The sequence below is a fragment of the Cucurbita maxima genome, unplaced genomic scaffold (assembly GCF_002738345.1).
Source record: "Cucurbita maxima cultivar Rimu unplaced genomic scaffold, Cmax_1.0 Cma_Scf00010, whole genome shotgun sequence".
Classification (NCBI taxonomy): domain Eukaryota; kingdom Viridiplantae; phylum Streptophyta; class Magnoliopsida; order Cucurbitales; family Cucurbitaceae; genus Cucurbita; species Cucurbita maxima.
Window position 1 is genome coordinate 4,229,499 of NW_019272026.1, and position 21,204 is coordinate 4,250,702.

Genomic DNA, 21,204 nt, shown 5'->3' on the forward strand with positions numbered 1-21,204 from the left:
CTCTTTCCTTAAATAAAGTCCAAGAAATAAGTTTTATGTGCAAATAATTTTTCTTCAAACCCTTTTTCTTGTTTCTGTGAGTTGATATTATTATAAATGGAAGGAAGTACCATCTAAAGCCAAAACCTAGCATATATTCATTTTGAAGGTATACAACAATGTTTAAGTGGTTAACTATAGAACAAGAAGGAAACACCTCAAACTACCATTTCAGCCTCTTTAATGTCCAATGGAATCCCCACGTCCATTCGCATGGTTGATTTGTACTTGTCTGGGATAGCAGCGCCGGCTTGGATGCATATTTCAACTACAGCAGGCGCCTGTCCATAAAAGTTCCGAAGCTCCCTCTGCAATGGAGGGCCATTTACGTCTGGGACGTGCCAAACGTATCTCGGTGGTATCAGGTCGTCGAGCACGGCCCTTTGCCAACCATGTTGTCCATTTCGTTGTTGGTGCTTGAAAGCTCCACAGTTCTGTGCTTTGTGCCCACTGCCACCAATATGTACCTCTGGACAATACCCACATACTCTCACTGGATACATCTTCATCAGTCTTTTGGCACCTTGCCTCATCTGCTCCCATGCTTGAAGCGTTTGGTCAGCAAGCCAAGCTATATCTTCTTTGTCGCTTGGGGCAACAACATCAGAATCTGGTATTTCTGTGAGCAGAGGTTTCAGAGGTTCTTCTGGTTCAGGATCTGGTAGTTCACTTTCATCTGCGTCAATGAATTCACTTTTTGAGATGCGGATGATTGGTTTCCTTCTCCTCTTTGCAGGATATTCAGGAAGATTGACACCCGCCTGAATGCAAAGCTCAACCACTGCAGGAATTCGAGGAATTGAGTATCGTTCCTGATGAGAGATACGTTTCCCAAGACGATCGTAGAGGTGGTATGCTTCTACTGGCAGGAATATGTCTTCAAGAATTGCCGTTGTCCATTCATGAAGCCCCTTCCGGAAATTGGCATTTGGCCCTCTGCATGACTTGAATGGATGTCCAACAGGTCCCACATGGATTTCATTGCAAAATCTGCATAACTTTCATCACATTTAGACAAAGTTGTGAAGTTCTGTTTTCGGAAGAAAGTTGTTGGATATCTCACATCAAACAAGCATGACTCTTAAATTAAACTGATGATCAAATCAGTCCGAACATGGGAGTGGAAGTTAGATTAGGAAACTATAAGGCTTAGAAGCTATTTTTTCAGTATGAGATTCATACGATTTCTTAAGTGCAGTGATGTCTGACTTCTGAGATAAAGATGTCTGTGTACAGGATTAATGGTGATCAAAAAATGAATGAAGTTACTTGCAACGTAATGACACTTACTACTATCTTATGTTTCATATTAGCATAATGCAGTGATGAACTGGGAATAACATGATCATGTTTGATATTCCAAGTTAAAATGGTAAGAAGATTCTTTTAAAGGGTCAAACTATTAGGAGTCATGACTCTCCACAATGGTATGATATTGTCCACTTCGAACATAAGCTCTCATGACTTTACTTTTGATTTCCTCAAAATGCCTCATACCAATGGAGATGTATCCCTTACTTATAAACCTATGATCATCTCCTTAATTAGCCAAGGTAGGACTCCCTCCCAACCATCCTCAATACAAACATCAAATGTGGCATGTATTTACTTTGAAGGACAAGCAATTTGAGACTAAAAACGAGAATTACCCGCAAGCATGAACAGGTACCACCTTTAAGAGCTTCTTGAGATTGTTGATCAAAGTAATTCTTGCATTGAATACATTGTAGGCTATTGGTATCATGCTCTTAACTGTCAACCCATTCTTTGGAGGTGGTACTGGTTTTCTCGGCTGGCCTTGACTCTTTTTCATCCTCTCCCTGGCAGCTCTTCTCAACTCCACAATGGGAACTGGAAATGGCTTCTTCTCCTTCTTGGAATAGTACCGAGGAAAATCAGCATTTTGGGGATGATCACATCTTACAGCACATGAATATGAACAAGGAATTTTCCAGGACGAAATCATAGATTTGGATCCGGCTTTGGAGTCAAAGTTACTAATATGCTGAAAAGCACAATATAAAATAGAAAATTCAAAATAAGGCAAGGCACAGAAGTTTAGAGAAAAGATTGAAAACATATAAAAATTATTCATACCTGCAAAGAATCCAGCAGACTAAGACCTGGGCCTACTACACTGGGCTTCAAAAATTCAGACTTCTTCTGAAAGAAAATTCTCCGGGACTCCAATTTTGAAGGAAATTCAATCCATTTAACAGAACAAGATGAAATAGTACTAAAAGAGTAGTTACAAGAACTACAATCCATCCTGAAACCAGAAAAACTTGCTTACAAACTAGGGATGCTGAAAAATATTGCTTACAAACTATAAGATTTACAAACATGTAAAATGATTAAAAGGAAGAATTGAATGGTAGAAGTGATAGAAAGATAGGGGAAGCTGAATGACGATGCAACTAAAAGGGCACGCAATGCAGGATTAATGGTCCTTCTGGAGGATCTTATTGAGGAAATTCAAGAGCTATTCCAGATTGGATTAAGCTATTAATCATTCAAACACAAAGGAAGTCCCAAAGTAGCACAAATCTTAAAGCATATCCTAAACCAACATCAATAAGATCATCGGAGCAACAAAACAAACTGAATTATGAAAATTATGTACAACTAATCGAAGAACCTATATTTATAATTAAAAACCCACAAAAGGTAATATTATCAAACACATGGTGGGCAAGGGCAGGAAACAAAAAGTTCATAATACCCCAGTCGTCCGCTTCAACTGGAAATAATTATAAAGCAAATTCGTAGTAAACCTCTCAAAAAGAAGCGCATACTGAAACCCAGTACAAAGAATTCAAACTCCAGCAAGAACAAGCAATGGAAAAAAGGGTAAGAGGAAATGGGAATGGAAAGACAACAGAAGAAGAAGAAGAAAACGGCGAACTTACAGGAAAATCGATGTATTTGCTGAGAATGGTTGTGAAATAGAATGAGGAAGCTTCGATTTTCAGTTAAGGATAGTTATCCAGTGAAAGTAAACAGAAGAATGAGAACGAATTTCATGGCTATGGGCGGATTTTTAACAAAATGCCGATTAATGTTTGGTTAATCATAAATAAATAAAATGGAAATGGGAAGGGCAAGGAAGTTTTGGGCTTTATGTGGACCATCGTCCTTCCTGAATTGGGCCTTTAGAAGAACGGCCCATTATTTTTATTGATTGAACCCTTAGAATGGCCGGATGGGCTCGTCTTTAATAACTTAAGATTAAAACGGAAATTGGAATTGATTCCCATAGAGAGTACGAAATGCTGACGGTGAAAAGGTAACCTACTTTTGGTGCATGCGGAGCCAACAAGTTCAGTCATAATTCTAAAAATATGACGAAAGTTGATCGTGAAGGATGCTTGACTTTGACGAAAACCTACAACCATGGAAGATGATTTTTGGGACTATTTATTTCACCCGAGTTCTAATTTCTTTATTTATCCATCGATCCAATGCGCAGGGGAAAAAGCCAAAATTGAGTTGTAGTTTTGTTCACCGCCTTGGCACATTCTCCTCTCCCCAGCATCGTTCCACACACAAAGAAAGACATATTCTCCTCTCCCCGGCATCGTTCCACATAGAAAGGAGTGCAGAACCCGAGCCAACCTATGGCTCTGCTAACATAAAGCGAGGAGTTGAGTCTGAACTTGCGAAACGAAGTCACTTTTGAAACCATACTTCCTACAGCTAACACGTGTCTAGCGGGAATGCACAGCTCAATCAAATGTGAGCTACTAAACTGAATCCCCTACTGCCCACCAGGGGCCGAATGGTAAAGCCATGATCTGCAAGAGAACATATCACTCATTCTTCCATTTTAAGCCTTTTATTTTCAAGAAATCAAATGTCTTTCCCTTGAGCAAACCCAAATGCCAGTGTCGATATCACTTCTATAGCAGATTCCAATTTGAAATCTGGTTCTCATCTCATTCTTTCGATTCTTTGATACCACAGTAAGTATCACAGCTTGTCTTTTTTACATTTAGAGATGGAGAAAAAGGTTCCCAAACGTTTAGTTCACCAGTAAAAACCAATATGGAATTTGCTGCAGAAGTCGGATTACAATTAGTCGTCTCACTGCCGCTGCGTTTACAAAACTGATGCTCGACCCATATAAACGGTCTACTTTAATCCCTCACCGAGGCCCTGGGGCATGCCTAAGCTCTGAGCAAGATCACTCATTCTTTGCTTCATGGCCTGAGAATCAAAGGACCAACCGTCAGTTCTGCATAAATAAGACTTGGTAACTAAATTCGTATTGGAACAGGTCTTACCTGAACACTCTTCTGATGTGCGTCCCGATATGCTTCAGTAACCAGAAGGGAAAGTTTCTGCATAGTAAGTAAAGCTCTGAATATTTGGAATGTTCATCATTAACCACAATCAGAAATTTTAATAGTTATTATTTCACTGTGTAAATGTGAGATCCCATATTGGTTTGTGAGAAGAACGAAACATACTTTTGATGGGTGTGGAAACCTCTTCCTAGCAGAAATATCCAGAGATCCCACATTTTAAAAATCTTGAGGGGAAATCTGGAAAGGAAAGTCTAAAGAAGACAATATCTGCTAGCAGTGGGTTTGGGCCATTACGGTAAACCTCCCATTCAAGAAATATCCTAGCAAACATATTTTTTACAACGTTACTGGCAACTATATTCTTAGATAGTCAATTATGGATAACAATTTATTTGATAGCCAACTTCCAACGCAGGCAGGCCTTAGTCTTGTAGCCGGCCAATTTTCAAAACTTGTGAGGTCTAATTCCACCGGGTACCAACATGGAAGAAGATATACTCCGAGCTTGGATTAGGACAGGACAGGTGGTGCAGCATTAAGTTGTGACTTGAGGATGTAAATATTAGTTCAATATAAAGATGTTTATTAGGAGCAATGCCATTTCAAATGTTAGAGTGCATACTCACTTCTGGTCCTAATTTCATTGCAGCCTCAGTGATCTCTGTGCGAAGAGGTTGCTGGTTCCCGGATAATGTCACCTAAATTAGTCGAACAAAAAATGTTAGGCAGATACGAGGTGTTATTCAAACCGGATATGAACCCATTCTCTAATTTAATAATTCTCATCAAATGAGATGGCTATGCTAAGCCTTGCATGGAACCAATTAACATCTCAGGGAGATGGCCCCAAGAGATTTTAAATCCACAACAACCTGGTTGAATATAAAGAAATTGGATCCACTTATAATCTTAAAACAAGAAAGAAAGATTGGTAATCACAAACTCTAGACGTGTTCGTCCCTCTTAAGTAACACTTAAAACAAATACAATAATGATAAATACAAGTCATTACTTCATAATCTGTTCTTATTTACTAGCTACCTAAACTCAAGACGGAAAACATATTTTAAAATCTTAAGAAAAATTCAACACACGTTCACTTCACTTACAACCTTTGCGATCACATAGTATGGTCAAGGTGAAGATGAACTTGGCGCAAGAGAAAAAGGTGGAACATACCTTTATTAGCTCTCCTTCGCAGTAGCCATCAAATTCTGCCCTGGAAAACAGAAACATAGAAGGGAAAAAAATGTTCAGGCAACATAATAAAACAGAGAAAAACATCTTCAAGAGGTATTTAACTTGTTTAGTCTTACGCTGCAAGTTCTTTTTGTACACGCACTGCCTCTACTTGGACAACCTGTTGCGCCGTCCTCACAGTCTCATATAAATTCTGCATATTTCCAAAGATTCCTGCCTAAAAGAAGTTAGCAGGTCAAGGAAAAGTCACTTTCGGTTCCCTGACTTTGAAAGACATTTCTGTTTGGTCTCTAAATTACTGAAGATGAGAAATTTATTGAGCATGATATCAAAATTTTATACTGTTTTAATCATATTGCGGATCAAAATTCTACCTTTGAAGGCGCATCATCACTCTTCTCCCCATTCTCCTTTTTTCCCCCAAATAGACCACAAACACAAAGAGATCTACTATTTTTCTCAACTTTCCAAGGGCCATAAGGTGAGATCCGCGCACCAACTATATTTGACATTGAATTTAGGTTATCTGTTAGAGGCAGCCAGAAAAGAAAAAATTCTACATTAATAAGTATAGTGAGTACAATCAAATGTCACAAGAAGTGGTCTTCGTCTCCAATTTCAGAATGAAATTTTAGAAATAAACGAGGACTTTGCAGCAGCAGACAAATTTATATTCTCCAAACTCCAAAGTATTACATTCAAATTATAAAAAACAAACCACCAAATTCTAAAATAGTCGCGCACGTTTGGAGTGAATTCCTACTTTCTTTGACATAAAATACTCATTTCAACAATTGGAAAGTCTTTCAAAACATATCTAGCTTTTTAAAATTTTCTAATGAAGTAGACGGGATTTATTCAATTCTGACATTGGCATTATGAGACATGCAACCTGCTTCAGTCTAGGTTACGAATTAAGAACTAAACTTGACTGGTTCATGTCATTCCTTATCTATGAACTGTTTTTCAGGTGGATAATCTTACAGTTATCCCTAGTACTAGAAAGTTTTGAGGCTTATCCAAACTTATTAAATAGTTTTCAAGTTAATTTCCCAGATCACAGCCTTTTTCTTTCATGTTCTTTACAAAAAATAATGTACACAGGACCCATCTGCCTCCAAGTTCAAATCAAGAGGATCTCCCCCACTCATCTATCACAAATTTACTTCGATTCTACGAAAAATTAATAATTCTTGTATAGAAATGAACCTAACCCATCCAGTAATAAGAACTGAGGACACCGCCAGACAGTTCCATTTTAGGTCTAAACGCCATACTAATCACCTGCACCAACTTAGATCCCTCCGTTTGATTGAGTGGTTACGAAATAGCTACATAATATGCAATACAGAATTAAGTCCCAAGCAACCAATTCTATACAGAGATACAGCCAAACTAAATTTCCTACGGTCTCAGCAACCAAAAAAAAAAAAGAGTTCAGAGAGAAAAAGAGTTAAAGAATGGCACTAACTTCGCTTCTTCAAACCAGAAATCCCTCGGAGATTTGGCACTTGAGCACTCAGAGATATTGTCGACGCCATTGCTCAAAGCTGTGAATGTGCCGAGGAGAAATTCGAGAGGATAAACTATGAACCATTTAGTAGATTTTCGCTTCCAAACATCACCTAGCGCTTACACTTGTTAAAGAACGGACCAATAAACAAAGACCACGTTTCTTAATATTTATTTTTAACAAATATAAAATATTTTGTTTTTGTGTCCCAGATTAAAAAAAAGTCTCAAATTCACAAAACTGAGTAAAAATGTTGTGTGTCTATAATGTATTTCATTTTATTTTATTTTTTTATTTTTTTTATAATATAATAAAAAAAATTATAACACATATTTACAGCAAGTGTGGTGTTTTGGTTCTAATGAGGTGGGATGAATGGAGCTAAGCAGGAGTAACGTCGTGTACTTAATAAAAGTAGAATTTAAGCTAAATCTCAAGTTAGATCGATTCAAGATAGTTTCGCATCATATTGAGCATTTTTAAATTGTGATAGGGGTTAGAGGATTGAACAGTTGAAAAAGGTGAAGGCCATAGCAACATCTCCCGACCCCCCTGACCCATGTATGCTTATAAGATATCACATAGATGTTGTAGCACTCAACATAGATATCGGGTTAGGCACGGACACAATGCTTATAAGATACGACTATACATGCTAATCTATTATTTTCTTTAATATTATTAAAGATAATTAATCCAAACATAATTTAAAACACTAAGAAATATGATTATTTTTTAATCATTGTAAAATGTTAATTAAGCACTTTGGACAACTTAGTCCTTTTGTGTCTGACTGACATGAACCCAACCCAGCTTTGCGTTTCTTACTTTACCTTCTCCATCTTCGGAAAAGCTGAGTTTGAGGCTTCGAGATGAGGGGTAAAAAGGGAAGAAGAGGGAAAAAAAAGGGGGTAGTTTAGTAATTCTGTATAAAAATTGACCTACCCGCCAATGGCATCCTCCCTCCTCTTTCAGATTCATGAACATGGCGAAGGAAGAAAAGATTATGATGAAAAAGCAAGGGAGGAGGGAGGGGGTGCCCTACAAAATAAGGTACTTCACAAGCAACAGAACCAGCCCAGCCCCTCAATTTGATCCGATCGTCTTCCATTGCAGGGCTGGATCGAGCCCTCAAAGCAAAATACCGTCTCTGTCTCTGTCTCTCTCTCTCTAGAACCCTAGAAGTTTCTCTCGTTGCAGAAAAGGGGGAAGAGAGAGAGAGACTTCGCGCCCCATCGAGGAGAGGGAAGAGTCTGCGCCACCCAAATTGTGTGTCGCTCTGTCGTTGGCATCCACGGCCATTGAATGGCCCAGGTGGACCAGAATTTATGTAGAAGGAAAAACAAAAAAGGGAAGAAAGAGTTGGAAAGAAAAGAAAGGAAAGGAAAGGAAAGGAAAGCGAAGATGATGGATATCGAGATGTCTTCTAATGTCCTCCAACCAAACCCACCTCTCACAAACATCTTCATCACTGTCTCTGAAAACAACAATATTTTGCACCGAGTTATGTGGCCTTTTTTGGGTTTTAGTTGGCTCGGTCAGAGCTTCACAGAGAAAACAGGAAACCAGGAAGCTTCACCCACCCCCCACCCCTTCCTTCTCTTCCTTCCCAATTCCCCCATCAATTCCCATCCATTTCTCCTTTCACTTTCTTCTTTCTCCTTCTCTCCCTCTTTCTCTTCCCATCTAACTTTTTGGTTCTTTCCCCTTCTGGGTTCTTAATTTCCTTCCTTCCTTCCCATCTATGAAGAAGATGAAAGGGGCTGCTGCTCTCTTCCAATACCCTGTGTATGAGGATCCCAAGGCCAGATTCAAGCATCAGGGTCTCCTCCATGATTATCAGGTCTTGGAGAAGGTAATTTTCTTTTGCAGCTTCTACGGATTTGGGGTTTGTTTTTCTCTCGTGATTCTATCAGATCTGGCTTTCTTTTGATGATGTTTGAATATTTTCTTCAGATCTTCTCATATATTGATTGCATGTGAGATTTGGGTTGTTTCTTTTTTCATAGAATTTCGGGTTTGGAAGAGGAAAAGATGGTTTTGATCTATTAGCTCTCAATCATGGAAACTTGATTTTTCCCCCCCTCTCTTTCGTTGGGCTAACCTAATTCTTCCGAGTTCTGAACTGGCTATTTTCTTGGGTTAAGTTTTAGCCCTCTACTTCTGATTGTTCAAACAATGATATAAGAACAAAGATTTATGGATTGTTTGTTGAAATTTGAAATACCCATCTTACATCATCCTTCTCCCCCCCCCCCCCCCCCCCCCCCCCCCCCCCCCCCCCCCCCCCCCCCCCCCCCCCCCCCCCCCCCCCCCCCCCCCCCCCCCCCCCCCCCCCCCCCCCCCCCCCCCCCCCCCCCCCCCCCCCCCCCCCCCCCCCCCCCCCCCCCCCCNCCCCCCCACCCCAAGTTCTGAGTTTGTGACATAGAGATCGGTTTAAGACTCAGGAATGTTATGGATGAACAAACAGTTGAAAGTTTTTGTTTTCCTTCCAGGAAACAGGAACTGTCAAGAACAAATTGCAGATGATGAAGCAAAAGAAGATGACCCTGATTGCAGAAGTCCGGTATAATCTTTACATTATTACATTGTATTTGTGCTGATCTTCATCAGGAATTAGTGAATTGTTTAGGCCTAACTATGAGTCTACGTTTATATTGAAGATTCTTGAGGAAGAGATATGAGTACTTAATGAATAACCAATTATCAACAAACGACCATCATTCAAATGGAGATCTAATGCAGCAGAAGGAATTTCATAATCAAGTGGCTAACGATAATAAGAAGGGGAAGAGTGCTGCAAGAAGAAGACCTGCTTTGCAACCTGTCATGGCTATCTCTGATATAAACCAAAAGGAAAGAATTGACAAAGGATTCAGTATTCCTCTCCAGAATTCTACTCCAATTCCTGTTCTTGACTTAAACCAGAAGGCAAAGACTTCTTCTAGGAAGAAAGCCAATCAACAGAGTTCGACGCCCGTTTTCGACTTGAACCAGAAGGAAAGAATGTACAGTGAGAGAGACATCACTCCATTTTTTGACTTGAACCAAATTTCGGTAATTGTCTAAGGGGACTTATTTGGCTACTAATGGAATTATTACTACAATCTTATCCACCTCCTCTCCCTAACTATTGTTCCTTTGGTTCAGATAGAGGAAGAGGAATTGCAGACTCGTTACGAGCCATTGAGTGTGGTTGAGTTGAAGAAAAGCCTTCTTCAAGGAGGGAACGACGAGCAGCAAAACAATATCAAGATTTTGGCGTGCAGGGGCATTGGAGATGGTCCAAGTCGAGCTGGTAAGAGGAAGATTTCATGGCAAGACCAGGTTGCTCTAAGGGTTTGAGCTCATTTCTATATCTAGTGTCACTTAGAACTCTACTATTTGTACATGTATTAACATTTCAAAAAAGAATGATGATGAAGAATCGAAGTGGCAATCCTTCAATCCATTGTCTAGTTCTTTTGTAGAGAAGTAAAGCATGGCCTGGAATGCTATCAGAATTCTTAATGGCTGTTGGCTAAGCTTAAGCCTCAAACTTTTCTTCTCTAGTTGGCTAAGCTCTGATTCTTTCTACATGGAACCAAATTGTCTTCTGTATATGAAGAAAATTTCTATCCGTTCGACGAGGAAATTTACGCTAAGATCATTGATTAAACCTTTAAAGCTTGCTAAACAGATTAGAAAGAACAAGGTTCTGGTCTACGAAGAAGAAAATGCGGATAATCAAGCGGTATGAAGCTTCAAAGTCATGTTATCGAATACTAACATTGGCCATAGACAAGGTCCAAACCATTACAGATTATAACACTGGACTGCTCTGCTGCTACAACAGAGCCAACACTTACAAACCTGTAAGAAGAACACATAAACTAAAGAAGCCACATGAAACTTCCCACAGCAACGAAGAAGTTGATTTGATCCGTAAAGGGTTAGCATCATTCTTCGAGTGCCCCCTATGAATGTCATTCCCCCCGCCATAAACTCCTCTTGCCCTCATAACCCTCGTTGCAGCTCCAACGTTTATCTGTTCACTGGCCTGCAAATCTGCAGATGCAGCAACACAAGAAAGCAGTTCTTACACTGTTTTTCAAGTGCAAGATTCAAAAGACTGTTAGATTTGTTACCTTTTCTGGGCCTCCCCTGCTTCAGGTGCTTGTAAGGATCATAAGCTTTGTTGGTGAAATAGGCTTCAGATAGACAAAATGGAAGGAGACAGAGGCAAAGAAGGGAGATGAGGAGCAAAAGGAATGGTCCTTTCCTCATGTTTGATTGATTTTTGGTGTTCAAATCCAATCTAACGAGCAATGGAGGGGGGCATGCATGTTTTTAACCACTAAAAAGAAACAATAGTGCCCCCCTATAAAGGTGTATAGCTCACAGGCAGACATATTTGGATAAGAATATATACTCAAATCATCTTTTTCTTTTCTTTTCTTTCACAAAAGAATTCAAAACTTACCTCTTAAAAGATTGAATGTGTGGCTTAACATGAAGTTCCGTTTGTAATTTCTTCTTGCATTGTTCTTAAATTCTAGGAATATTGTATCACTAACATGATATTCATAGAATATAACATTTGTTTGATTTATTTTGAAATAAGAAATCAACTCATCACCAAGAAATAAAAACTTGAATTTTGATGTATTAACTACGAAGAAAAGAATATTCACATAATAGTGGTGCAAAATAAAAGATGTGTAGACAGAATGTAAAGGAAACTTAAGTGGAGAGATAATGAAGATGGAAAGAATTATATGATAGAAAGTGTCTTTGTATGGTTACCAAAGAAAGCCTAGTCAGAAAGATTCATAAGAATTAGTGCTACCTGCATTGATTATGATTCAACGCCCCTTAGCTGATTGTCAACTTGTCGTAGAGGCTTTTTGGTGCTCAAAGACATGTCCTCGATGAGCCTCAAGGGCTGTACCCTGTATTGTACAGTAATCTTCACCATGCGCCCTCTTGATGGATGAGTTTCAAGGGCTGCATTGTACCATAATCTTCACCCGGTGCTTTCTTGATGGATGAGTCTCGAGGACTGCATTGTACCGTAATTCTCATCTAACGCCCTTTTTATATACGAGTCGTCTCAAGGGCTGCATCTTTACTCAACATCTTTTTTATGGATGAGCCCCAAGGCAAAATCATAAAGCACAATCTTCATCCAGCGACAGGCAAAATCCTTTAGACGACATAAATCCGTGACAAAATAAGTGGCCATGATGCCACTATCCACTTAGTGTCCACCTTGTTAAAACTGAAAAAGAAGAAAAAAGAAAAAATTAATTACTTGTTTAATATGATTCCGAAGCGATAGGGTTCTTGAAGAGAAAGGGGGAAAAAGAATAAAGTGCGATGAATTAAAGAAGAAAAGACGGCAAATCTTCTTTTGCAAAATTCAGGTAAGACAAAAGCTATAATTCCTTACCTTCTTCAGTTGCCCTAATTCTGTTCCATTTCTTTCATCTGCAACAGAAGCCATTAGACAAAAACAAAATGAAGGAACATTCCCAATCATCTCATCTCATCTCAAATTCGAATAAACAGAAGGTTACGATGAGATAATCGCGAAGAAAATGTTCGGAAGGAATAAAACCTTGGGAATGCCGGAAGCGCGTTGCCGGTCGCGTCTACGGCGTTTTTTAATCGAAACGCGATGAGATCTCAAGCGACGGAGGGCGATTTTATTGGCGAGTTCATCGACATCACGAGGGGGAAGCGCATTGCTACTGTGTTTAGCCTCTTTGATTGCGAGGCAGAGGAAGTTGTGCCACTGAGAAAGAGAGGCGTCCATTGGTTGTTTCGTTGGGGAAGATTGGAAGTGCCTTTATCTGTGTGATCGAACATGGAGTTAGGTTGAGAGGCGAGGCGAAGGGGCGCCATTAGCAGTAGAGTTTGGTGATGTTGAAGACCCACCATGGGGATTCTTTGCAGGAATGGGGACTCCATTGAAGGAAGAAAAAACAGAAACGAGGCTAATGTTAGAAGGGTTCGTAGGACGAATCATTCATAGCCATAAAACAACGAAAATCAAAGAACGACATTCGGCCGCACGACGATCTACTGGAAACCATCTGTAAACCTTCTTTTGATACTGATCTTCATGGCCGGAGAGGATCCGGTGTCTTTATCCGCCCACCGATGCTCCGATGTATGACGGATATTCCGGCGGAGTACTCCGGTGAAAGAACTCGAATCATCGCCATGATAAGCCAGACGAGATGGTGAGAGAGAAATTAGGGCTAATGGAACATGGAAAATCGAATTCGAGCATCCGAGATTGGAGGTATAATGTGTAATCGCATAGATTTTATATAGTTTTAGACTATAATGAAGATGAAGTTCAGATTTTCGTTCTAATTTTGCCGCGTTTTAAAAATTGAAGTCGTCGGAATTTTCCTTTCAGAAACATTTTCCCGGAAAATCAAGATTTTCTTAGATCTTGTAAGTTTCGTTGAGTTCTTCTGAAATTGAACGTCTTCATAGTAGTTGGTGAGATCCGTGTATTTTGTTTGTTAGGATCTGTTTTTTTAGGTTCAACTATAAATTAATCTTTAAAAAATATAAAACTTTAAAAATATAAGAACAAGATAGACATAAATTTCAAAGTTTAAAGAATAAACTTAAAATAATTTTTATTTTTAGTCCATACATTTTCAAATGCTTATTTTTAATTTTTGGTTGTAGGGCCTATTATTTTAATGTTAATTTTTAAATTAAAATATGGTGAAGCAATAAATGATAAAAGTACATTCCAAGGCATTGTCGTCAAATAAGAAAAAGTGCACCATCACATCACATCACATCACATCACATCACACATGTACTTCTCATGGGGGGGGGGGGGNGGGGGGGGGGGGGGGGGGGGGGGGAAGAAGGCAAAACCAAGTAGTTTATCATTAACTAGCCCAAATTAACAGCCAACAAGTCCCAAAGAAACAATAAAATAAAAAATAACATGATTTAACATTTTTTTTTGTTATAGAAAAAACATATTCAGAAAGAAAAAGAAAAAGAAAAGGAAGACAGGATCCATTGAAGGGAACGCTCTTTTAGAGTTATTCAGCCATATGATTTAGCCATGCTTGGAGAGCAAAATCCATGGCATTGCGGGGGTTCATTTTTCACTCTCAATAGACATGCTACAGACTCCGAGAAAACAATATACAACTCAATTAAAATTACCTGTTCTTTTTGTAGCCACCATATCAGATAATGAAATACATGTTGTATGTCACATGAGGAAGGCAAGTGGAGCGGGGAGCGCCGCGTCAAAACTAAGGACGAGATGTTTCATTTGATGTTTGTAACTAGAAAGCTTGAAGCAGTAAGATTCACCTTAATATGCCAGACTTCGACAGCCTTCGATATCGGATGCCAACGAGTCCAATAATCCTTGTCCAGACACATTAGAACTAATCGTCTTCAAAACAGCATCAAATATATCTTTCCTAAACCTGTCGTCTTCCACCTTCTTAATGGCCTCTTTCACCACCTGAAAATCCAAACCGCCAGATATAACAAGTTTACCAATTATCTCACCAAAATTGATGGGTGCTTTTGGTAAATCAATGCCTGCGTCGTCGAGCATGGAAGCATAAAGCAAGCATCCAGTCCCAACGTCACTAGCTGTAAAAACCTTCCTGGAGAGTAAATAGTCCAGAAACTTTACAACTGCTTCAACACATGGTGGGCTTTTCTCTAGGGCCAAGGAAATGGCTTCTTTTACAACCTCAGGGTGGTAAGTTGGTGTCATGAGTTCTTCCACACACTGTAAAGCTTCATCCAAAATCCGGATACTGAAATATTCTTCAAGAAGAGAGTGAGTTTTCTTTCTGAGGTCATCTTGTTTTAAAGATGCAGCTGGAATCTGTGGTCGCTCTGCAGGTGGAGGAACTGTTGCTGCGGCAATAGGTTTATGAACCTGACCAGAGGGCTCTAACCCATGACCAAAGTTAACAGGACGAGTAGTAGTTGCACCTGCACCCTGCAATAGAGCACTATTCTTATTACTAATAAGCCCACCAGTACCCTGGGGAAGTAGCCTTGCATTCAACGCTGATCCTTTGCCAGCGAACGATGCTGAGCCACGCCCAGATCCATCTGCCCCCCTTGGTATAGGTCGGGTCCTATGTACCTCCCAATTGTCATTATCCATGCCTGGCATACCAGGCATCTTCCTAGTTCCTGGCATGCCAGGCATCATACCCCCAAAACCAGGTCGATTGATAGGAAAGCCCCCAGGGCTGGTGTTCCCAGGAGAACCAGACACAACGCCACGATTATTTCTCATATTAACAGTAGCACCAGGACGTAGTCCCAGATTTTTTTCTGCCTCTGTATGTATTTCAGTAATAGTTTTGGCTTTAACCTGTAGGAAGAAAAGGTTGAAGGCATTAGAACAAAAATCCAAAAATTTGTTGGACCAACCAATGAAAGAGAGAGAGAGAGAGAGAGAGAGAGAGAACAAGGGTCTACCTCTTCACGCCTAGGAACCCAATTGTTGGCACGCAATTCAAGAACATCACGAACCATGAACTTCAGTCGTGGGGCCAACTGAGTGTGTGTGGTCAGTTCTTTCAGTCGGCCAAAGTACATGTCATTTATACGTCGTGACTTAGTGTTCTCGTCTAGCTGCTTACCTATGGTGTTAAAGAATTGACAGATGGCCTCAACATTTTCTTCTGCAGGACAAGATTTGTTATCTGGTCCTAAAAGTTCCTGAACACAACACAAGCTATCAGAAAAGGCAGCATTTTACAAAATTTAAAGGAAGGGTGAAACAATCAGCAATAATTCAGATGGACATCAAATAAAGACCTGCACGATGTGGTGGACGATTTTCTCAGGCACCATCTTTTGCTTCAGAAGCTCTCCAATTAATCGAATATTTCCAAGAGTACGAAGTTTCAAAAGTCTGTCTTTATCCCTGCGTTCGCTCTCTTGCTCAGGGGCAGTCATCTGCCTAAGCTCTTCCCTCAACTTGTCAGCACCTTCAAAAGCCTCCTGACAGATATTTAAGAGGACTCGTTTAAAAGTAACTTCTCTACCACCAGGTTCATCAGACGGAAATTGTGGCAGCTTCTGATTCAGATCGGAACATAATTGAGCATACATGGGGCAAAATGTGGGTTCAAGAACGGCCTTGTCAAAAATAAGTGAAATGACATCCTGCATTGCAAGCAAAGTGAGATGGGGGGAAAAAGTAGCATCATTCTTGAATCAAGCAAGTGGATGAAGATAACCTTCAAAATATCAGCGGAGGTGATTCCAGAGTCAATTAGCTGACCCTTAAGGAGATCGAACTTTTCTGGTGTTAGCTTGTTCAATATCCTGCATAACCAATGCACTTTTTCGTAAATACCACAATATTCAATAGTTAACAAAGGTTATGAGGCATTAGCCACAAAGGTCACCATCAACTTTGAGGCACGGCTTTTGGTATAGGGGATTAAGAGGCATATTTGAGGCATCCACCTCGATTAGAACATGCCAAAGCGTAGAGAAAAGGGATTGTCGGTTATCATTTCGATTTTAAGTGGCTGTTGAAGCTTTTAATTCTGTCTTGGAAGTGCACAAAGCCTCTCTGCCTCTTGTATATAGGTGATCCAAAAAATTTCTAGTACTATTCAAGTATATACTACTATTCAGCATCTGACGGGTCATTAGATGATGTTATTTTACTCTATGAGTGCACACAATTATTAAATGCTTCTTTAATGGTTAGCAACGAATATTAGTATGGAACCTTTCCTGCCGTAGTACTTAGAAATTTTCCCGTAGGTTACCCTTAACCTTCATGCATTAATGAAAGAATTTGAATTTGGCACTTAAATGAATGTCATGTATCTGTTTTGGCTATTATGCAGGTACTTAATCATCTGTTCATTTAATGAGGTGAGTTACTTTGATTCATTGGTTCGCATGGATGGTCTTTCCAAGAGGCTATATTATTTAGATTATGTTTTCAAGTGCAGTAAGGATGACCTAGAACATTTAAATGGGTCTGAAGTTTCCAAGAAGCCTCATTCATTGCTATGTGACCAAGGCATGCAAATTTAAAACAAGTTTCAGTGGATGAAGGAGATGAGGTTCTAAACAAGGCCTTCGTTAGCATATACATTGCAATATTGTTTCAGAAAATCTTCTTACGGATACGAAGACAGTCTTTGTTCTTTGATTGATGAGGGGCATTCTGGTCTGGAGGCCCCTCCCTGATCCAATTGATCCCTCCTAAACTATTGTTATGGATCAAAGAGCTTCTTTGGGCCTTCTAGGCCAAGTTCATCGTCCTTCGTTCATTCTCTTTTCAGTAAGGAAAATCTATTTCAATTTGGTTTGGAATCCTAGATTTCTTTCTAATGAGACTAAGCTTTAGATAGTTTTGGTTTTCTGAGAGTTTCTACTGGCAACTTGCTGTTTTAGTGCTTCTACTTCATTTTTATTACATTGAATTTCCTTTTGATGGCCTCATTGGTGGTCTTCCTGCTTTTGGTTATTGGCTCTTTAGTATGGTAGCTTTTCATTGACTGATCTTTTGGCGCTGTTGGTAGGCTTTGGTGTCTTGCTCCTTGTGGCTGTGGCTATTCTTGTGGAGCTGTCTTCTTTCATATTTTGGGGTCTTTGTGTGGTTGGGTCCTTTTGTTCTTGGAGAGCCTGTATTGCTCTTCTTTTCTTTTTCTTTTTTTTTGGCTTTTTATTTTCAGTTTGGCTGGGCGTTTGATTATTTTTCTCTCCCATTTGTGTCCTTGAGCATTTTATTTCCATTCTAAGTATTAGAATATATATATATATATATATATATTTCCTCTGAATATAATGGGTATTTGTATATAGTTGCAGTGTCGGTAATACACTGTTTTACATTATTGTGATTTCAATCCTCCTTTTATAAAATACTTTGTCTGCTTGCACTAAGCATTAATACTATTGACCAGGGCCTCGTGACTGAAAATGGCATAGAATGCTAATTGTGAAGGGATAGGGTGAGGAGTACAACAAAACTAAAATCCAATTCGAAATTATAAAAGGAGTGAAAAGGAGAAATTAGTAACTCATGTCATTAATATGTATTACCCCTTTACAGTCTTCAAGACACGATCCTTGTCAGAGAGAGTTCCTCTCCTGGCTGACCATGGTACCTCAGCTTTGATTAAAGCAGGGGGTCCTCCCTAAAATAAGTAAAGTGATGATAAATAATTAGACATAGGGCTTTAACAGCTACAATTTAGAAACAAATGAGCGTAAGTATAAGTGCCCTGCACAAGTCATTTTCCCCCCCACCACGAAATAAAATAATTTTGTTTTTCAGAATTATACATATATCTTGTCAGAGATTTTCTCGATAAACCGTGGAGCAACACATTTGTTCAAAGAACCTACAAGGATGTAAAGGAAAAGTCTAGATAAATTTAAACTAGAATATCAAAATTCCCAACTACATAGAAGCAGTTAGTTGAGCTAGCAACGTGTGAGAGTTAAATTACATACTTCCAAATGTACATCATAAAGTTTACAGGGAACAAACTGCTAATTGATTTTGGATGAGGTTTGAGATCTTGTTCTTGTTTAAAATAAAAGTTAGTGGAGATGTCCTTTTCTGAGTGCATTATTTCAACGAAATCAACTAATGAAAACTGCAGGAAGAAATACAAAAATTACCCCTTGGTTAGGAGTGGTTCGGGTCCAAGATGAGTGAGGATCTTGACGATTCAATTGATTTGCATCTTGCTGTCTAGAGTCAAAATGACCACCAAAATCTCTATCCCGAATTGTTTCCCTGGACCTATCCTCTCCAGAAGAAGAAAATTGGGCAGAACGGCCACGCCAGTCACGATTGTCAGGCTCAGAATAGCGATTCTGAGACAGATTAAGTTGCTATAAAAAGGACAAGGAGATGTTACAGAGAATCATACACGAACAAATACTTCAAAACCCTGCTTTTCATAAATTACCCTTAACAAATTTGAGGGGAATCAGATGGTTAAGAATACCAGTAGGTGCAGATAAAACAACTTTAAATTTTAATGAAGGACCTCTAACAAACCTTCCAGCACCCCCAAGAGAAAGCAAGAAAACAATCAATCAAGTGAACGACCAACATACTTACATTGCTCTCTCCACGACTCCAACTTTGTTCCTCGCCAAAAATTTCCACTTCAATATCCCGTTTAATTTTTAGTATATCATCTGGAACTTCCACGGCCTTCAAGAAACAAGAGGAACCAATCACTCAAAAAACATTAAGAAACAGCTACTACCAATTCTACGCAAAAGTATCAGTACTGGTACCTGTGACTTTGAAATATTTAAAGTGTACATAAAACTAGAAAATAGCTACCGGTTCTTTTTCTTTATTTAGAAACAAGGAGGGGCAATGATCATAACTAAAAGAACAAAAAAGATTTAATGAGAAAATGCATATCAATCAAATTATCCCAGAAAGAAGCCAAAGTTATATATTTTTATTTGATTCTTAATACGGAAGTAATAAAGTTTACAAGATATTCACGGAGAGGAAGTAGACACATGCACCGTCGAGACTATTAACTTATTTTGATAAAATAAATTAGGAAATGATGTTTACTTCCTGAAGCTGCAAAAGCTGATCTCGGGTATACCGAACACGCTCACGACCCTCAAACCGTGAATCTCCAGCCTATTAAAAATGAAAAATGAGGGTTAAAACAGAATCCAACGAGAAATAAAAATGATGCCCGTACAAAATTAAAAAGAGCAACAATATGCGACAAAATATTTCTGCCATTGGATCAACTCAAGATGAATTAAACCGGAAACTAATAATTAACTTCCATGATTTCCACATCCCCATCGATTAAGAAGCCCAGATTGCAATCTTAACTCTACCAATTCAAATCAAGACGCACAAGGAAGCAATAAACCCCATCACAATTGATAAACAAAAAAGCAAATAACCATTCACATCGACATATCGAATCCACAAACCCGCACGCTCAAACAGTTTCAGAAAACAAGATTAAGACATTGAAAGGTCAAGATCCAAATCAAAGAACAAGTGTTGGTAAATAGAATCCAATAAAAGACCATCGTAGGCACATACCTTTACAGAAAAGGAAGAGGAAGAAGCGCCATGAGGACGGAGGGAAGGGAGATCAGAGGAAAATGAACCAAAGGCAAAAGAAGATGAAGATGATGAGGAAGATGAGGATGAAAGCTCAAAGCGAGGACCAAGGAGTCTAGGTCGACCGCCACCAGGTCTCAAGCTTAGAACCGTCTGATCACCTTGCTGCATAACTCGATCTATCGCTCAAGGAGGATATCTCCGCCGCAGGACCAAGAAGGAGGAGAAGAGGGAAAACGAAGGAGAGAGAAATCGGTGGAAGAAGATTCAGCGGCAGTGCGCGCTGAATTGGATAGGATTTGAAGAGAAATGAAGCTTTTGGTTTTTATCCGTTTCTCTCTCTTGTAATGAGGAGAGAGAGAGGTCTGATAAACAGAAGAGAGACAACGATGAACCGGTTGCGGGAGCCTAAAAAAACCCTTCTTTCCCACACTCTGCTCGCTCAACCACGCCAATCTCTCTCTCTCTCCCCCTCTCTCCCTCTCTTTTCTTTTACCCTCCATAAATATAATTTTCCATTTTCTGATTTTCTCTACCTTTAATTTTTTTTTCTAAGCTTAATATAATATATTTAAATACTGTTTTAAAATATATTCCTTTCTCGTAAAAAAAAAAAAAAAATCTCATTTTTTAATTGCTTCGTTAATAAATTTTTTTTATATTAAATTATTTAAATGGTCAAATTTATAAAATTTTAATTTTACGTCTAATTAATCAATCAATTCTTAAAAAGATATTAAATAAGTCACGATCATCTTAGTTACTCTATTGTAATTTTATTTTAAAACTCATTAAAGTAGCCATTTAAAAAAGATCGGTTCATTTACTCTGTTTAAATTTAATGAAAAATCTTATTATAATATTTGTTTCTAATTTTGCATATTTAAGTGGTGCATTAACAAATTACAACACTAAAATGAAATAGTAATAAATGATTTAATTTATTTACTTATTAATTTTATTCGTTAGTTGAAACATATATAGGATTATATTTCTTTTTAATTTTTTTTATTATGTGAGAATTGATTTCGAAAATGATA

The 21,204-nt window shown here is 38.8% G+C and overlaps 5 protein-coding genes and 1 long non-coding RNA gene across 6 annotated transcripts; 2 read left to right on the forward strand and 4 right to left on the reverse strand.

Moving 5' to 3' along the window:
• Positions 1 to 107: 107 nt before the first annotated feature.
• Positions 108 to 3,092, reverse strand: LOC111485776 (APO protein 2, chloroplastic). Its single transcript, XM_023132808.1, has 4 exons — positions 2,949 to 3,092; positions 2,137 to 2,308; positions 1,689 to 2,044; positions 108 to 1,029 (listed from the first exon to the last, which is right to left on the reverse strand). Exons 2-4 carry the CDS (start codon positions 2,305 to 2,307, stop codon positions 198 to 200), a joined length of 1,359 nt encoding a protein of 452 aa, XP_022988576.1. The 5' UTR covers position 2,308; positions 2,949 to 3,092; the 3' UTR covers positions 108 to 197.
• Positions 3,093 to 3,916: 824 nt separating this feature from the next.
• Positions 3,917 to 7,172, reverse strand: LOC111485791 (nucleoid-associated protein At2g24020, chloroplastic-like). The gene is made up of 7 exons (XM_023132824.1): positions 7,018 to 7,172; positions 5,921 to 6,072; positions 5,663 to 5,763; positions 5,526 to 5,565; positions 4,973 to 5,044; positions 4,323 to 4,379; positions 3,917 to 4,245 (listed from the first exon to the last, which is right to left on the reverse strand). The coding sequence occupies exons 1-7, from the start codon at positions 7,085 to 7,087 to the stop codon at positions 4,171 to 4,173; spliced, it is 567 nt and encodes a 188-aa protein (XP_022988592.1). The 5' UTR covers positions 7,088 to 7,172; the 3' UTR covers positions 3,917 to 4,170.
• A 909-nt stretch (positions 7,173 to 8,081) lies between these two features.
• LOC111485789 lies at positions 8,082 to 10,607 on the forward strand. The gene is made up of 4 exons (XM_023132822.1): positions 8,082 to 8,914; positions 9,555 to 9,625; positions 9,723 to 10,116; positions 10,210 to 10,607. The coding sequence occupies exons 1-4, from the start codon at positions 8,804 to 8,806 to the stop codon at positions 10,402 to 10,404; spliced, it is 771 nt and encodes a 256-aa protein (XP_022988590.1). The 5' UTR covers positions 8,082 to 8,803; the 3' UTR covers positions 10,405 to 10,607.
• A 175-nt stretch (positions 10,608 to 10,782) lies between these two features.
• On the reverse strand, positions 10,783 to 11,669 carry LOC111485797. Its single transcript, XM_023132831.1, has 2 exons — positions 11,187 to 11,669; positions 10,783 to 11,106 (listed from the first exon to the last, which is right to left on the reverse strand). Exons 1-2 carry the CDS (start codon positions 11,323 to 11,325, stop codon positions 10,904 to 10,906), a joined length of 342 nt encoding a protein of 113 aa, XP_022988599.1. The 5' UTR covers positions 11,326 to 11,669; the 3' UTR covers positions 10,783 to 10,903.
• Positions 11,670 to 12,317: 648 nt separating this feature from the next.
• On the forward strand, positions 12,318 to 13,555 carry LOC111485800. Its single transcript, XR_002718717.1, has 2 exons — positions 12,318 to 12,464; positions 12,538 to 13,555. It is a non-coding gene; the product is annotated as an uncharacterized LOC111485800 (long non-coding RNA).
• A 388-nt stretch (positions 13,556 to 13,943) lies between these two features.
• LOC111485757 (eukaryotic translation initiation factor) lies at positions 13,944 to 20,636 on the reverse strand. The gene is made up of 9 exons (XM_023132781.1): positions 20,144 to 20,636; positions 19,649 to 19,720; positions 19,172 to 19,267; positions 18,724 to 18,939; positions 18,139 to 18,233; positions 16,308 to 16,395; positions 15,883 to 16,233; positions 15,541 to 15,783; positions 13,944 to 15,433 (listed from the first exon to the last, which is right to left on the reverse strand). The coding sequence occupies exons 1-9, from the start codon at positions 20,333 to 20,335 to the stop codon at positions 14,402 to 14,404; spliced, it is 2,385 nt and encodes a 794-aa protein (XP_022988549.1). The 5' UTR covers positions 20,336 to 20,636; the 3' UTR covers positions 13,944 to 14,401.
• Positions 20,637 to 21,204: the final 568 nt, after the last annotated feature.

Coding starts and splice junctions, on each gene's coding strand:
- LOC111485797 (XM_023132831.1), bottom strand. CDS start 11,325: ATGAGGAAAGGACCATTCCTTTTGCTCCTCATCTCCCTTCTTTGCCTC. Junction 11,107..11,186: donor GCAGGGGAGGCCCAGAAAAG/GTAACAAATCTA, acceptor CTGCATCTGCAG/ATTTGCAGGCCAGTGAACAG.
- LOC111485791 (XM_023132824.1), bottom strand. CDS start 7,087: ATGGCGTCGACAATATCTCTGAGTGCTCAAGTGCCAAATCTCCGAGGG. Junction 4,380..4,972: donor CAATGAAATTAGGACCAGAA/GTGAGTATGCAC, acceptor CTTACTATGCAG/AAACTTTCCCTTCTGGTTAC. Junction 4,246..4,322: donor CACATCAGAAGAGTGTTCAG/GTAAGACCTGTT, acceptor TTTGATTCTCAG/GCCATGAAGCAAAGAATGAG.
- LOC111485789 (XM_023132822.1), top strand. CDS start 8,804: ATGAAGAAGATGAAAGGGGCTGCTGCTCTCTTCCAATACCCTGTGTAT. Junction 8,915..9,554: donor ATTATCAGGTCTTGGAGAAG/GTAATTTTCTTT, acceptor TTTTCCTTCCAG/GAAACAGGAACTGTCAAGAA. Junction 10,117..10,209: donor TTGACTTGAACCAAATTTCG/GTAATTGTCTAA, acceptor CCTTTGGTTCAG/ATAGAGGAAGAGGAATTGCA.
- LOC111485757 (XM_023132781.1), bottom strand. CDS start 20,335: ATGCAGCAAGGTGATCAGACGGTTCTAAGCTTGAGACCTGGTGGCGGT. Junction 19,268..19,648: donor AGCTTTTGCAGCTTCAGGAA/GTAAACATCATT, acceptor TGTTTCTTGAAG/GCCGTGGAAGTTCCAGATGA. Junction 15,434..15,540: donor GGGTTCCTAGGCGTGAAGAG/GTAGACCCTTGT, acceptor TTCTTCCTACAG/GTTAAAGCCAAAACTATTAC.
- LOC111485776 (XM_023132808.1), bottom strand. CDS start 2,307: ATGGATTGTAGTTCTTGTAACTACTCTTTTAGTACTATTTCATCTTGT. Junction 2,045..2,136: donor GTCTGCTGGATTCTTTGCAG/GTATGAATAATT, acceptor TGTGCTTTTCAG/CATATTAGTAACTTTGACTC. Junction 1,030..1,688: donor GTACCTGTTCATGCTTGCGG/GTAATTCTCGTT, acceptor AAAGTTATGCAG/ATTTTGCAATGAAATCCATG.